The sequence below is a fragment of the Rattus rattus genome, chromosome 4 (genome assembly GCF_011064425.1).
Source record: "Rattus rattus isolate New Zealand chromosome 4, Rrattus_CSIRO_v1, whole genome shotgun sequence".
NCBI classification, from domain to species: Eukaryota; Metazoa; Chordata; class Mammalia; order Rodentia; family Muridae; genus Rattus; species Rattus rattus.
Window position 1 is genome coordinate 20,431,748 of NC_046157.1, and position 15,387 is coordinate 20,447,134.

Below are 15,387 nucleotides of genomic sequence, written 5' to 3' on the forward strand. Positions count from 1 at the left end.
GATTATTATTATTATTATTATTATTATTATTATTATCATTATTATTATTATTATACAAGATTGTGGGCCAGCATTGAACAGGGGCCATTGGTGTCTTCTTCAGTTCTTTCCTCTTCTGTCTTCTTTGCAAGACTCTCACATGGCCTCCCCCCACTCCCACTCCCACCCCCGATGCTTGGCATGACCTACTGAACTCACTACATGTGAAGAACTTGCAGGAGCTTAGCATGGTGTCTTATGAACTAATCTGAACACTTGAAGGTCTAAGAAAGGATCACTGTGAGTTTGAGGCCAGCCTGGGCTACATAGTAAGCTCTGGGCCAGCCTGGAAAATAGACTGAGACCTTATCTATTAATTAACAAAATAATTAGTCAGTCAATTAAACCATGACTAACAAATGACTCATCAAGAGAAAAAAAAATTCCATCCCAGGGACGCCAAAACTGCTAGCCCTTGGCTCCTGTGTGTTTATCCCTTTGGCTCTCAGCATCCTTGGCCCCTTTGACCTCTGGGAAAGTCCTTTCGTAAGCATGTGCGATGCTGTGAACTCACGCACCCATCCCCTTACTGCCTCTGTTCCTTCTCAAGACCTCATGTTGGGGAGGACTCAGGTACCACTGTTTCTCCAAGCTCCTCAGGGGCTTTTTATATGAGCCAAACTTAAGAACAGCTTCTGAGGGTCTGAAGAAAAAGGCTGTCTCTTTGCACTTCTGCAAACCACACCCCCTCCAGGGTCCCAGGTGAGGAGTAATGGCGCCCTCCGGCTCTGGGGGAAGAAATCCAGTCTTTTGGCTAAGTCTAAGTCCTTGCTGGGCTCTCTGGGTTCTTCCTGCCTGCTACAGCAGCAGGCCTACCTGCTGGGTTACTTCACTGAAAGAATTTGTGCCTCTGAAAGTGCTCTAAATGATGAACACAGCAAGCGCACGGTGAAGCTAAGTCGTTTCCTTTTTCATCTCTCCGGAGCTGGGTGTGGAACCTAGGGCCTTAAACTTGCTGAGTAAGCGCTCCGCCGCTGAGCTGAATCTCCAACTTTGAACTTAAATCCTTTTCATAGAAGAAAACCAGGACAGAAAGAGGTGGCCGCGGGGGGCGGGGAGGGGGGTGTTGTCTGGGTACTTTCTAGAGACAAAGCTGAGCCCAGGAAGCCAGTGAGCTTGAGGCTCAGGACCTTTATCTGGCAGGGCATGCCTGGGAGCTCGGGACCCATACTGCGGCTGGGATGGGAAGCGGCAACTTTGCAGCACGCTTGAGGACAGTTCCAACATGAGCCTGTGGATCCAGAACATCACAGCCTGTCCTGTGAGAACCCTTGTGTGCCTGCTCCTTCCCCCCCACCCCTCAGTGCCAGCTATGACTCCCCGTCAGTGTGCGCTCCACGGGCCCCGGGATTTCATCCCTCCCCTGTTTTTGCCTTGTGTGATGGGAGTCTTGCCCCTTATATGAGTCTGCAGGTACGAAATGTGACACGGGACGGGGGCTTCGGCCCATGGTCACCATGGAAACCGTGTGAGCACTTAGATGGAGACAACTCGGGTTCTTGCCTATGCCGGGCCAGATCCTGTGACTCCCCAAGGCCCCGCTGTGGGGGCCTCGAGTGCCTGGGGCCAGCCATCCATATCGCCAATTGCTCCAGGTAGGTGAGCTCAGGGTTTGTATGGTGTCTGCTTAGGTAGGACTCATACAAAGAGAACTGGGGAAATGGGGCATCTCACCTAGGCGTTTACACTTCAGTGCAGTGCCGGGGTCTGGACAGGAAGCTAACGTCCGAGAGGCAGGAAATGCAAAGAGAAAGACTGGGCAGGCATGGGAATTGCTGCAATAAGCTTGGCTATTCCAATACTGAGGGGCAGCATGAGGTGGTGATGACCCAGGCTGCACCATCTAGAGGCATGGCCTTGCCCAGCTATGTAGTTACTCTTTTTAAAGTAACTACGACGATACCCACCTGAGAGTTGCTGCGAAGGTTAAAAGAGAAAGTCTGTAAAGGAATAGCTATATCGCTTCTCGGCCTTTTGGCTAAGATCAAGTGTAGGAATAGCTATACTGTGTGGTTCTTGGGAACTGCGGAAAATAGTTATTATCACAACTAACCCATAGTTTTAGAGACGCCTAAAATAATTATTTTATCTGCGTTCACTAATTTAACCCTCACAGCAACCTCAAGGGGTCGGAATTCAGTCATTAGTCTGATTTGAAGGATAAGGGTACCAGTAAGCAGGAAACTCTAACTTTGATCTCTTTGGTCAACTTGGGCATGAATGTCTGAGGCTGGGGGATGATAAAGCAGGGGAGAAGGGAGGAGGTGGGGACTAAGAGGTCTGGGTATGTGAGAAGGGGGAAAGGAAGGATTCAGGTTGGAATGGTAACTGAGACCTCTAAAGAGTGTGTCCTTTTGCCTGTCTGTGTAGGGGCCCGGCCCTATCACTGTGTCCTTGGCCCTGAGCACAGCCTGATATATGGAAGAAGGCTCTCAATACATATTTGAGGCATGAATGAGCAAACGGATGAATGCACGAATCTGCCTGAGCCAGCCTGGTTAGGAGCTGATATTTTCTGTCACTGTCTCGCCAGTCCTGACAACAATACAAAATCCATCTGCCTCAGATGCAGCCCAGATCTAAGAAGCTGGGGCTCAGAGGGGCATGTGTCTCTGTCCCCTCCCACTCCACCAGGAATGGGGCGTGGACCGCATGGTCATCGTGGGCTCAGTGCAGCACGTCCTGTGGGATCGGCTTCCAGGTCCGTCAGCGAAGTTGCAGCAACCCAGCGCCCCGCCACGGGGGCCGCATCTGCGTGGGCAAGAGCCGGGAGGAGCGGTGAGCTAGCTGTGGTTGCGAAGACGCTGGAGCTGGGATGTGGGATCCTCCAGCCTGGATTCTGGAGCTGGGATGGCCGCATCTCTCCTTCCGATGACAAGCCTCCCTTCTCCCCAGGTTCTGTAATGAAAATACGCCCTGCCCGGTGCCCATCTTCTGGGCTTCCTGGGGCTCCTGGAGCAAGTGCAGCAGCAACTGTGGGGGTGGCGTGCAGTCGCGCCGTCGTTCTTGCGAGAATGGCAACTCGTGCCCGGGTTGCGGCGTGGTGAGGTCTCCGGGCTGGGGTGCGGGGGTGCGGGGAGACCTACAGGCCGGGGGTGGGAGTCTGAAACCACCTTCACCCCAAAGGAGTTCAAGACCTGCAACCCCGAGGCCTGCCCGGAAGTGCGACGCAACACACCCTGGACGCCCTGGCTACCCGTGAATGTGACTCAGGGTGGCGCGCGCCAGGAGCAGCGATTCCGCTTCACCTGCCGCGCGCCGCTGCCGGACCCGCACGGTCTGCAGTTCGGCAAGAGGAGGACGGAGACCAGGACCTGCCCGGCTGATGGCACCGGAGCATGCGACACTGACGGTACAGCCAGGAGCGGTGGGGAGGGCGGGAACCGGGGAGGCCTAGGGTGAAGCCCAAGGTCAGAGTCGCTGAGCCTGCGACCCTTTGCAGCCCTGGTGGAGGATCTGCTGCGCAGCGGGAGCACGTCACCACACACTCTGAGCGGAGGCTGGGCCACCTGGGGCCCGTGGTCATCCTGCTCCCGGGACTGCGAGCTGGGCTTCCGCGTACGTAAGAGAACTTGTACCAACCCGGAGCCCCGCAACGGGGGCTTGCCGTGCGTGGGAGACGCTGCAGAGTACCAGGACTGCAACCCTCAGGCTTGCCCAGGTAAGGTTGTGGAAGGAAACCTTAGCCTCAGGCAACCCCATCTCCTCAGGAACCCTCTCCAGCCAGAGAAGGTGATCTCTTTTTGGAAATTAATTCTGCAAGGAGTCCCAGGATCCTTGGGGTTTTTTGTTTTTGTTTATTGTTTTTTTTTTTTTTAAACAAGGTCTCAGTAGCCCTGACTAGTCTGGAACTCGCTGTCTAGAACAGCTTGAACTCACTGAGATCTGCTCTCACCATGGACTCAGTGTCTACTGGGATGGAGCAGGAGCGAGATCTTTCCTCACTGCTGCCTTGCCTTTTCTTTCCCTACGGAGCTATCCAACTTGACTTAAGATGGGTCCGATATGGGGTGTTGGAGGACACCCCTTAATACTGCGACCTATTGAATTGGGGTGGGGTGGATGTTGAGGGCATGAAACCCAGGGCAGCCTCCCTCTCACTCACAACCCACGCTTACAGTGCGGGGTGCCTGGTCCTGCTGGACTGCATGGTCCCAGTGCTCAGCATCCTGCGGTGGTGGCCACTATCAACGCACCCGTTCCTGCACCAGCCCCGCACCGTCCCCAGGTGAGGACATCTGCCTCGGCCTGCACACGGAGGAGGCACTATGTGCTACACAGGCCTGCCCAGGTACTGGGTGTATCTGACTGGGGTTGGGGACAGTTATCAACCTGCTAAGCCTCAACAGGAAGATTCTGAGACACTCAACCTCCTCTCAACCTACCATCCACAGAAGGCTGGTCACTGTGGTCTGAGTGGGGTGTCTGCACGGAGGATGGGGCCCAGAGCAGGAGCAGGAGCTGTGAGGAGCTTGTCCCAGGGCCAGGTGCCTGTGTTGGCAACAGCAGCCAGAGCCGGCCCTGCCCCTACAGTGAGATTCCTGGTAGGTCCTTTTGCTAGAACTGTCCCACCATGCCCCGCCTTGGTCCCCGTCACACACACTCCGAAGTCAAGATGGGAGTACGGGATGAAGCATCAGAAACGACACATGTGTCTCATATTCGAGGTTCTCACACTGCACACCTACTGAATGGGCCATCCTCGGGGGTGGGGGTGGGGGTCTGCAGAGAAGTTGGAAGGAATGGAGGGCCTGAAGCCACCAACCTATAGTATCTCTTTCTTAGATGACAACCAGCCCCAGAGGGAGGCCTCCCTGCTCAATCTATTCTAACCTTCTCCATTTGTCTCCCTGCAGTCATCCTGCCTGCTTCCAGTGTGGAGGAGACTGCCAGCTGTGGAGGTAAAAAGAGTCACTTGCGTCCCTGCCCTTCAACCCCTCAGCCACACTCCGGTCTGTGTTCTTCCCAGTTCTACAGCAGCTAAGCCTGGGGAGGTCCCCAAGTGACTTCAAGGTCGTGCACAGGGAGATCTGCATGGTTCCCTTTAGGCTAGGATGCGTCAGTCTGCATCCAAGGAAGTCATCTGTCTTCAGCTCCACCAATGGGCTATCCTGGGAGAGAAGGCCCTGGTGACAACCTCCCCAACCTCTCTTTCCTTTTATTTTGGCCCCAAAGCTCTCTCCTTTTTCCATGTTCTGGAACCTCTTGAAGCCATTACCATCCTGGAAGACAATCAGAAGGCCCCCTTTCTCACCACCTGCCTCTCTTCCTCCAGGGTTCAGTCTCATCCACCTGATAGTCACTGGCGTGTCCTGCTTCCTGGGATCTGGGCTACTGACCTTGGCAGTGTACCTGTCTTGCCAGCACTGCCAGCGCCAGTCTCAGGAGTCCACACTTGTCCATCCCGCCACCCCTAACCACTTGCACTACAAAAGCGGGGGCACCCCCAAGAATGAGAAGTACACCCCCATGGAATTCAAGGTGGGAATCTCTGTGTGAGGCAAAGGGCAGGGTGACGGGTACTGTGGTCCCGGCTCTATGTTGGACAGCACCGGGTGGGCGGAAGGGAAAAGGCAGTAGCCACCTGAAGGAGAATTGTGTCAAAGCTAGGCTCTTCCCTTAATGGCTAGCTCCAGGACTCCTTGCCCTGGGCTGGCCCCTTCCTCATTGCTTTTCTCCTCTCCATTCCTTCTCCTCCCATAGACACTGAACAAGAACAACTTAATCCCTGATGACAGAGCCACCTTCTACCCACTGCAGCAGACCAACGTGTATACAACCACGTACTACCCCAGCCCACTGAACAAACCCAACTTCCGGCCTGAGGCCTCACCCGGACAGCGCTGTTTCCCCAACAGCTGATCCCACCCTCCTGGGACTCGGGCTCCTTGCCTTCCCAAGGCAGAGAACAGTGGAACGGGACCATAGAACCACTTTGGTTTCCCCTCTGCACTGGGCCGAGAACTTGCTGCCTGGCCAGTGGGGGTCCCATCCGGCCCCAGAAAGCTCTGGCTGTCACTGACCATGGGAGAGAGGGCTGGCTTCAGGCTGGCACATGGCTGCAGATCCAGCTCAGCCCAGGTCTCATGGTCTCCTGTGACCCACCATCACTTTCCCCTGCCATGTCTGAGCTGTGGACCTACTGGGTATGTGAGGAACTTGGAGAACAGAGATGACAGAGTGGGCTCTTAGGTTTGGGTTGGAAATGACTTCCAATGGCCACCATCAACTAAATTTGCCCCCTTTTTACTGGTCCCCCAAAAGGCCTGGGCTGAGTCCAGCTTGTCAGTGACAGGAATTCATCAGGTGTCCCATCAAATGTTCCAGAAGCTTCAGATCTCAGCCCAGGGCTGGACCACTCTGATGCTATTCTCTAAGTGTCACAGGGGACCAGTGATGGCCTGGGTTGACAACCTCTGTCAGACAGTCTGTATTTTGACCAGAGACGTCCCTCTGGTACGAGGCAGTGAGGACTGAGAACAAGAAGCTAGAGGGTGCGAGAGGCTCTTCACAGGTCTCTTGGCACAGGTCTGAGACTTGTCTTCAGTGCACGAAAGGTGGCCCAGAAGGAAGGAAGACTCAACACCATAAGAGGCAGCCTGGCCTCCATGCCTATGGAGACCGTCGCTGCTCAAGATTCGTTGGCTGAGAACTGCTTGAGAGTCTCTGCTGGCCCCTCATTATTCAGGAACACACACACACACACACACACACACACACACACACACACATCTGCTACAGCAGCAAAAAGGATGGTAAGCTGTGGCATTATTAATTAAAGATGATATCCAGCCTCCAAACGGAACTGTCTTCGTGCATATGTGTGTGGGCCCTCTTGGCATGGTGTAGTCCATCCATGCAATGCTCTGAGGTAACAGATGGTTTCTCAAGATGGAGGAAATGACCCAAGGGGAGTTTGACTTTAATAGAGGCCATCTATCTGTGTGTAGGTTTATGCACGTGTGAGTGTGTGTGTGTGTGTGTGTGTGTGTGTGTGTGTGTGTGTGTCACACACACTCACACCTTCCTCTTTCAGAAAAGATGCTGAGGTGGGGGGTGGGGGTAAACGGAATTCACCAGTGAGGCCATAAGGTACAGCAAAGGCAGCATCAGGTGTGGGCCTGCCCTGAGCAGCTCCTGCGTGGAGATGGGGATTCCAGCCTGAGGGCATTGGTGAGGAGGATTCATGAGATATGTTGGAAGCTGAGTTTAACAAAACTCAATTGAGAAATGATGCCTGTGAGCGGGCAAAGCCCTAACGGAGTTTGTGCTGGAGTAAATAAAAATCACCTCAGAGCTTCAGCCCTTCAAATCAATGTGGTCATTGTGGGCGCGATTGATGGACATGTTAAATTTAGAGAACAATTTCCTGGCTTTAATTGGATAGATCAATTCTCATAAGATTCTCAGCTAAATGGAAGGTAGGCAGGCTAGAAAGCCTGCACTCTGTGGTGGAAGGGTGGGTAGCCTTCGGGAGCGAAGGAAGAAATGCGTGAGGCTTGAAGGCAGCTGGAAGAAAAGAGGGGCGGAGCCTTCCTGGAATTTCGCTGTGCACAGGAGACAGTTCAAATGACAATATCCCTGGGTCAGGGGAATTCACATGTTTTGGATCCCAGGATGGTTCCCTGTATGGTTTCCCTCAGGCATATAAGCCTAGATCTGGGGATGGGGGCGGGGTGTGGGGAACAGAGCTGTAGGACATTTTAGATCCTGAAGTTTCACTTGCCTTGAGCCTGGTAGTACTAACTAATGAAAAAGTATTCCAAGGCCAGCACTTCTGCCTCATAAGTATTGCTTGTGTGTGACCAAGTCAGGGGACAGCTCTATGGGTAATGGTCATGGAGAATTACCAGATAAAATGTACCTCTATTAATTGGAATGACATCACTGGGAAGGAAAACTAGGGGACACACACACACACACACACACACACACACACACACACACACCCGAATTCTCTTATAAGGAGGTTACCCTCAGATAGCATGGGAGGTACCACACTGCAGGCAGAAGAGCTAGTATTGTTCTCAAAGACTATTTAACAAATACACCCAGCCCAGAGCAAAGGTCTTAGTTAGGGTTTTACTGCTATGAACAGACACCATGACCAAGGCAACTGTTACAAAGGACAACATTTAATGGGGCTGGCTTACAGGTTCAGAGGTTCAGTCCAGTATCATCAAGGCGGGAGCAGGGCAGCATCCAGGCAGATGTGGGGCTGGAGGAGCTGAGGGTTCTACCTCTTGTTCCAAAGATAGCTAGGAGAAGACTGGCTTCCAGGCAGCTAGGACAAAGGTCTTAAAGCCCACAGTGACACACCTACTCCAACAAGGCCACACCTCCTAATAGTGTCTCTCTCCTGGCCAAGCATATACGAACAACCACGGTCATCCTCTTACATGCCCTGTCAAGGAGGTGTTCTCTGGCAAATGTGAAAGAAAAGCAGGCTTTCTCCAGCCTGCTGGCTCCGAGAGTGAGGAGGAGGCAGGAGCAGGTGCTTCGCGCCTTCCTTGGTTCTTTTATGTTTCCCTCAGTGTAAGTAAGCCCACTGCCTTAACGTCATACATATTCATCGCAGACAAGTTAGAGGCTACGGGAGACCAAAAACCTCTCAATGATCATACTAAAAGCCGAGACAGCGATCTACAGATTCTAACATGTGTGAAGATAATTCTCTCCCTTTCTCCCCCTCTCCCCCTGCCCTGCCAAAGCAAAGGGGATGAAAGCCAAAAGCTCTGACGCCATTTTTCAATAAAACTAGGATGTAGTTCTAATCCCAACTCATAATACAGTTGTCTGTCTGCATTCTTAGGGAATTGGTTCCAAGGCACTGCCCCACCCCCAGAGATGCCCAGATTTGTGGATGCTGGTGGTTCCTTATGCAAAATGGAGTGGAATTTGCATGTAGGCAGAGCACACCCTCTTGAACCTTCTTGGATTATTTCTGATACCTAATGTGACCTGAGAGCGTTGTGAATCACTGCTCTATATTGTTGAGGGAATATTGATGAGAGGAAATGTCTGTGCGTGCAGTTCAGATGCAGTTTTTCCCCTCCAACATTTTCCATCTGTGCTTGGTTGAATATGCACACAGAAGCTATGGATGGGAAGGTTAGCTGTCTATGAGAGAAAGCAGGGGGAACAACAGTGGTCCCCTGGGGAAGTGGAGATAGGATTTCAAAAGGGATCAGAAATTACGGAGATGGTGAGAAAGAAACCAAGAAGACGGGAGTGGTGTATGAAAATCAACGTGTGAGCTTCAGCTAGATCCTGGAGTCCTGGAGGTTTTGTTTATGTTTCATGATTTAAATTTTTTTCTTGGTAAAAGACAGGCACAGAAAAGTCAGGCAAAGCAACACAGTAACATAGGACAAAACTTTTGCAAACAAGGACTCAAGAAACAGAATGAGGACAACTGTCCCAGGACCCCTTTCCTTCCTCCCCTCCGTCACACAATGAGACCGTTATTGGCACCAGGAGAAAGGTAAGGGCTCATGTAAGGAAATACAACTGCTGCTCACCACATGTCTAGACCAGAGCCCATTTCTATAATGGTGGCAATGGAGATGCTGGGTGGTCTTATTCGTAACTTAATGATACATTGATGAGAACTTTAGTCTTAGGAGGGACAAGTCTCAGCTACAGATGCTAACTGAATATTAGGGTGAATGTTAGGAGAGAAAGAAATGAAGACCCCTTTTATTTCCCCCATCATCACCATGGTATATGTTCATTAAAGAAAACTTGAGGCCAAAACACCCACCTGCATCTTGCCACGAAGTACTGCATTTAAAATGGGCCTTTGCTCTAATTGTACTGTGGTTTTTTTTAAACCATGTACATCCAAAGCTCTGTGTGTGTGTGTGTGTGTGTGTGTGTGTGTGTGTGTGTGTGAAGAAGAAGAAGAAGAAGAAGAAGAAGAAGAAGAAGAAGAAGAAGAAGAAGAAGAAGAGGAGGAGGAGGAGGAGGAGGAGGAGGAAGAGGAAGAGGAAGAGGAGGAGGAGGAGGAGGAGGAGGAGGAGGAAGAAGAAGAAGAAGAAGAAGAAGAAGAAGAGGAGGAAGAAGAGGAAGAAGAAGAAGAAGAGGAAGAGGAGGAGGAGGAGGAGGAGGAGGAGGAGGAGGAGGAAGAAGAAGAAGCAGAAAGATAATTTTGGAATGGGCTACGAGGTAGCTCAGTTAACAGAGTACATACCTTGTATCCAAGGCTGGTTTTGATTCCCCAGCACAAAACAGAAAGTAATCCATTAGGACTGGGGTTGGTCTCAGTTATCAGACCATGCACAAAGCCCTGGGTTCAATACAGAATAAATGGCAGTACATGCCTATAATCCTAACCTATGGAAGGCGGGGACAGGAGGGTCTTATCCTGAGATTTTATCCTGATTTTATCCTGAGATAAAATCGACTCTGTACCAAAAAAGAAACATAATTTTGGAATACACAAAAGCCTAATAAAATATTAATATAATAAAGAGATAATTATGAATATCTTAATATGTCTTTTCCAGATGCTTCTCTGTGATCGTATGTGAGCTTGGTGGCATTTCATAAAAGTAAGGTATACTAATCATCCTGATTTTTAACACATAACATTGTATCGTAATTTTCTTACATTGTTAGAAATTCTTCCAAGCCTGGGGGCCTTTTTCAGGCCTGTCCTGGCAGTGGGAAGGAAGAACAGAGAGGCCTGTGAGGGATAAGGTTTCCCCACTCTGCATCTTCAATTAGAGAAAATGCAATCTTTACACATTTCATTACACGGCAGTATACTTTGAAATGTTTACATAACACTTGAAAAGTCTGAAATATTTTATCACTTGAATTTCATTTTTATTGCCTAAATTCGTTCTCCTCTTCTATATAAATATATCATCTGACTACATGAATTTATCATAATTTGCATTACCCACTCTTATTGCTTCATATTTTCTTTTGCCAGAGATTACTATTCCAGGGTTTTCTTGTACATTTTCCTCACATGCCCTTAGGCAGGTAGGTAATGAGCTTGTCGTGTGGCTGTCTGGGTTAGTCATAGTCCAGTGGGAATACATTGCTGGCCAGAGTGCGACTGGTGGTCACATCCCTGGAAGAGAACATTGGCCGTGGATGTAGCTGTGCTTCTCAGAGACTTCACCTGGACAATCAGGTGCCTTGAGCCCATGTCCTCACACTGGAACCTCCAAAGCCAGACTCAGGCAAACCAGGGCTACAGAGTGAAATGCTGTGATATCAGTTCAGCTTGGCTTCCTGAGTTCTCTCCCCAGGACCCACATGGTGGAAGGAGAGAAATGACTCCCATAGGTCACCCCCCTGACCTCTATGTGTTGTGGCAGCCAATTCACAAGTTCAGGGGTACATTTGTGCACACTAAATAGTGCAAATTTTTAAATTGAATAAATTAAAGAATACGCAGCTGGACACGATGGTGGACACAACTATGATCTCAGTGTTCAGGGGGCACCTCAGGTGGGTCATTGTAAGGTGGGGTCAGCATAGTCTATGTAGTTAGTTCTAGGCAGCCAGGGCTGCATAATGAAACTCTATTCTCCAAAAACAACAAGTAAAGCACACACAGACACAGACAGACACACACAGACACAGACACAAACACACACATGTGCACGTACATGCACATACAAAAGCATACAGTAAAAGTAAGTTTTCTTTTTAAACTAATTTTAACTGGTAACATAAATATAGTATAGATATTTATGTTATAGTATAGATTTATAGATATTGTGCAAAGTTTTTATGTACACACATATGTAATGTTCAAATCAGGATAAACATATCAGCCTTCCCAGGATGGTCAGTGTTAATTGTCAGTTTGACATCATCTAGAACCTCCTGGGAAATGGATGAGTCTCTGGGCACACCTGTGAGGGATTGTCTTGATCAGTGTGATTGAGGTAGGAAGACCTGCTGCCCACTCTGGGCGGCATCATTCCCTGGCTGGGATTCTTGTCTATGTGAATGGAAAAAATGGAACTGAGCAGCAGCCAGGTCTCATCCCTCTCTGCTGCTTTGTTGTGGATGTGACCAGTTGCTCTGAGCTGCTGCTTTGACTTGCCTGTCATGATGGACTACACCCTGTAACTGTGAGTTAAAATAAATTCTTTCTCTCTTGAGTCGCTTGTGTCAGAGTGTTCATCGCAGAAACAGGAAAAAGCAAAACAAAAAACAAAAACAAGACACTCCTTAAACATGCCATTTCTTTACAGTAAAAACATTCCTAATCTTTTAAGCTTTTAATTTTTAATTATATAACATTTTACCATTATACATGTTTCCCAGTTTTAATTCTTAGGCTCCAGGGTTCTCTTCCATGTGCAGGTACAAAGATAATTCCCCACTTACAATGGGTAAGGTGCCTATAAACCTAAGGTAGCCCCAAAATAGAAGCCAAAATGCATTTGCTATGCCTACCACACCCAACGTCACAGCTTCCCTGAGCCTACCACAAACATGCTTGGAACACATGCATCAGCTTGTGTTTGGGCAAAATTAACTAAAGCAAAACACGGTTTCCAATAAAGCACTGAGTAGCTCACATATCTGGCTGGCATGGTAGCTCACTGACACTTGCTTCCACTCAGTCAAAAGCCCAGAAAACAGATCACCACACATGGGAGAGTCTCTGCATTTGCTCATGAGACACACTGGGAGCTCAGCTCCAACCCTGCAAATTGCCCCTTGGCCCTCAGCATTTGGAGCTAAGCTTGATGGACAGCTGTGGTTGCGTGAGAACATCACGGAGTCTAGCCAGCACATCCCCAGTAGTCACAGGCACAAGTCTTGCTTTTAGGTTTCTTAATAGAAATGACTGTCAATATCCAGGTAAATCTTCAGGGAGGCTCTCTCTCTCTCATGCTTCCTACTACGTGAACATTCTATTAGTCAGTTAAGCTATTTCAAGATGAGAATGCCATCATAATTAATGCTGATTACAAAAGCAATTGATTTATGGTTAAAAAAAAAATCCAGCATTTGGAAATAGCAAGTGAACTGCGTGAATTATTGAGACTTTAAAAGACTATTGGTCGGATACATTCAGAAAGAGCATTATTATAATCTTTGTGAGCCAATATTTGTTAAACAGTTTTCAATGATCCAAGGCAGAATAATAGAGATTTGATGAAATCACAGGTCTAATATTAGTCAGTGGGCTTGATGACTGTCTCGCATCCATTACATCAAATGAAATTACTTTTAAGAATTATGTTAATTTGGGACTGTTTAATTCCATTTAGGTTATGAGTCTTTCAAAAATAAATTGTGTTTTGGAATTCATTTTATGAAAAATTAATTTAAAAATAATGTCAGTTTTTCTACTGCAATACTCCACGAGCAGAAAAAAAAATACCAACATGTATAATATTTGTGACTAAATCACCTTTGATCCAGATGGAGGAATACACTGAAATGAGGAAAAGGAAATAGTGTTACACAATGTAATGTTACTCAGAGAGTGCCAGACTTTGGGGCTGTGGTCCGCCTCCGTTGGTACACTTACCCAGCATGCACTCCGCCCTGAGGTCAATCCCCAGCATAGAAAAAACCAGATGCGATGGTGCACGTCTGTCATCCCAGTACTCAGGAGGCAGAGGCAGGAGGATCAGAACTTCAAAGTCATCTTGGGCTACAGAGGAAGGTTAAGGCTGGCCTGGGCTACATGAGACTCTTCAGTTCTCACTACTGGGAGAGACAGCAGTCTCTGCTGAATCAGCTATAGTCAAGGGACCCCTGGGGCCACCCCACAGCCGACAGCCCTGAGACATTGCTTTTGTGACACAGTAACAGCCAGCTTAAAGTCTGAGCCTTGCAGATCTTTCACAAAGTTGTAAGAAGAATGAAGTTCTTCAGAGGGAAATTTCAGATTCACTCTTGTACTCCAGAAGCTTCGCTCTGCAATGCCACTGCTTGGCTTTAGTCCCAACTTGGACCCCAGGGTGTCTTTAACATTTGCCCAGGTGTGTGTTCTGAGCTGTGTGCACCCATCCGTCTGTAAGGCTGCTCGGAGGCTTTCCAATCCCCGGCCCTCCTCAGGGTCTCTGTCTCTTCCCTAACCACTGGCACGCCATTTATTTAACTGGATCCCTAGTGGAAGACGTGATGTCTTTGAACTTGTGTTACGGGCAGACCACAATGGCAGGGTGAGTTGCTCAGTCTATGTGCTTTGAATTTCGATAGGCTTACCTGTTTTGTTGTCTCTTTGTTTTGCTCTACTCGCTCTAATGTCATAGCATGGCTTGTAGTTTGTTTCTATCCAGTCCTCTTCAAATGATTTTAATATGATGAGTGTGAGTGTGTGTGTGTGTGTGTGTGTGTGTGTGTGTTCACTGGAACGCACACGCAGGCACGCACACACACAGGGATGTTAGAGGACAATTTGTGAGAGCTGGTTCTCCTGGTTCTCTCCTCTACCATGTGGGTTCCAGGGATCAAACTCAGGCCATCAGGCTTGGTGGCAGGTGCATTTTCCTGCTGGGCCATCTTGCCAGGTCCTTGCTCTTCTCAGAGGCTATTCCACAGCTTTAATAGAAAGACCATTGACCGTATGGGAACAACCAAATGGCTGGGCACAAAGCCACAGGCCCACAATCTGAGGCACTCGGGAGGCTGAGGGAGGAGGGTTGCAGATGTCAAGAACAATCTGGCCAGCGGAGGCGAGGGAGTGAGGCGCTGCCTTAAAAACTTTGAAAAGGATGGGTGAGATATCTCTGCAGATAGAAGTGCTCCATGGGGGGCTGGAGAGATGGCTCAGTGGTTAAGAGCCCCGACTGTGCTTCCAGAGGTCCTGAGTTCAATTCCCAGCAACCACATGGTGGCTCACAACCATCTGTAATGGGTTCCAATGCCCTCTTCTGGTGTGTCAGAAGATAGCTACAGTGTACTTTATATAATAAATGAATAAATCTTTTTTTAAAAAAAAAAAGTGCTCCACGTGCAAGCTTGCTGACCCGAGTTTGATGCCTAGAACCCGCATAGTGAAGGAAGAGATGGTTCTTGCAAAATTGTCCTCTGACTTCTAAATACATGCTGTGGTACAGGCATAGGTAGGGCACACACTTAATAATCTTACTATTAGGGGTTGGGGATTTAGCTCAGTGGTAGAGCGCTTGCCTAGCAAGCGCAAGGCCCTGGGTTCGGTCCCTAGCTCCGAAAAATAGAAAAGAAAAAAAAAAGAAATAATCTTACTATTAATAATAATGATTAATAGTGATAATAATTTAAAGTAAAAGTTACTTGAAAAAAAATAAAACAGAGCTACAGATACAGCCCAATAATAAAGCTCTTGCCTTCACATACGCAGGGCCCCTCCCCTTGGAGAACAGAAAAGACAGGAAA

General features: G+C 48.8%; 1 protein-coding gene and 1 non-coding gene across 2 annotated transcripts in view; both read left to right on the top strand.

Moving 5' to 3' along the window:
* The window catches only part of Sema5b (semaphorin 5B), a 41,432-nt gene extending 34,593 nt beyond the window's left edge, over positions 1-6,839 (top strand). Inside the window, exons 11-21 of the mRNA XM_032900161.1 lie at positions 1,183-1,300; positions 1,453-1,634; positions 2,674-2,817; positions 2,935-3,082; positions 3,166-3,391; positions 3,482-3,700; positions 4,160-4,330; positions 4,434-4,583; positions 4,896-4,940; positions 5,315-5,520; positions 5,743-6,839. Of these exons, the coding sequence (XP_032756052.1) occupies positions 1,183-1,300; positions 1,453-1,634; positions 2,674-2,817; positions 2,935-3,082; positions 3,166-3,391; positions 3,482-3,700; positions 4,160-4,330; positions 4,434-4,583; positions 4,896-4,940; positions 5,315-5,520; positions 5,743-5,901 (1,768 nt within the window). The 3' untranslated portion in view covers positions 5,902-6,839. The remainder of the gene's footprint in view (positions 1-1,182; positions 1,301-1,452; positions 1,635-2,673; positions 2,818-2,934; positions 3,083-3,165; positions 3,392-3,481; positions 3,701-4,159; positions 4,331-4,433; positions 4,584-4,895; positions 4,941-5,314; positions 5,521-5,742) is intronic.
* Positions 1,998-2,184, top strand: LOC116899948. Its single transcript, XR_004387906.1, has one exon. It is a non-coding gene; the product is annotated as a U2 spliceosomal RNA (small nuclear RNA).
* Positions 6,840-15,387: the final 8,548 nt, after the last annotated feature.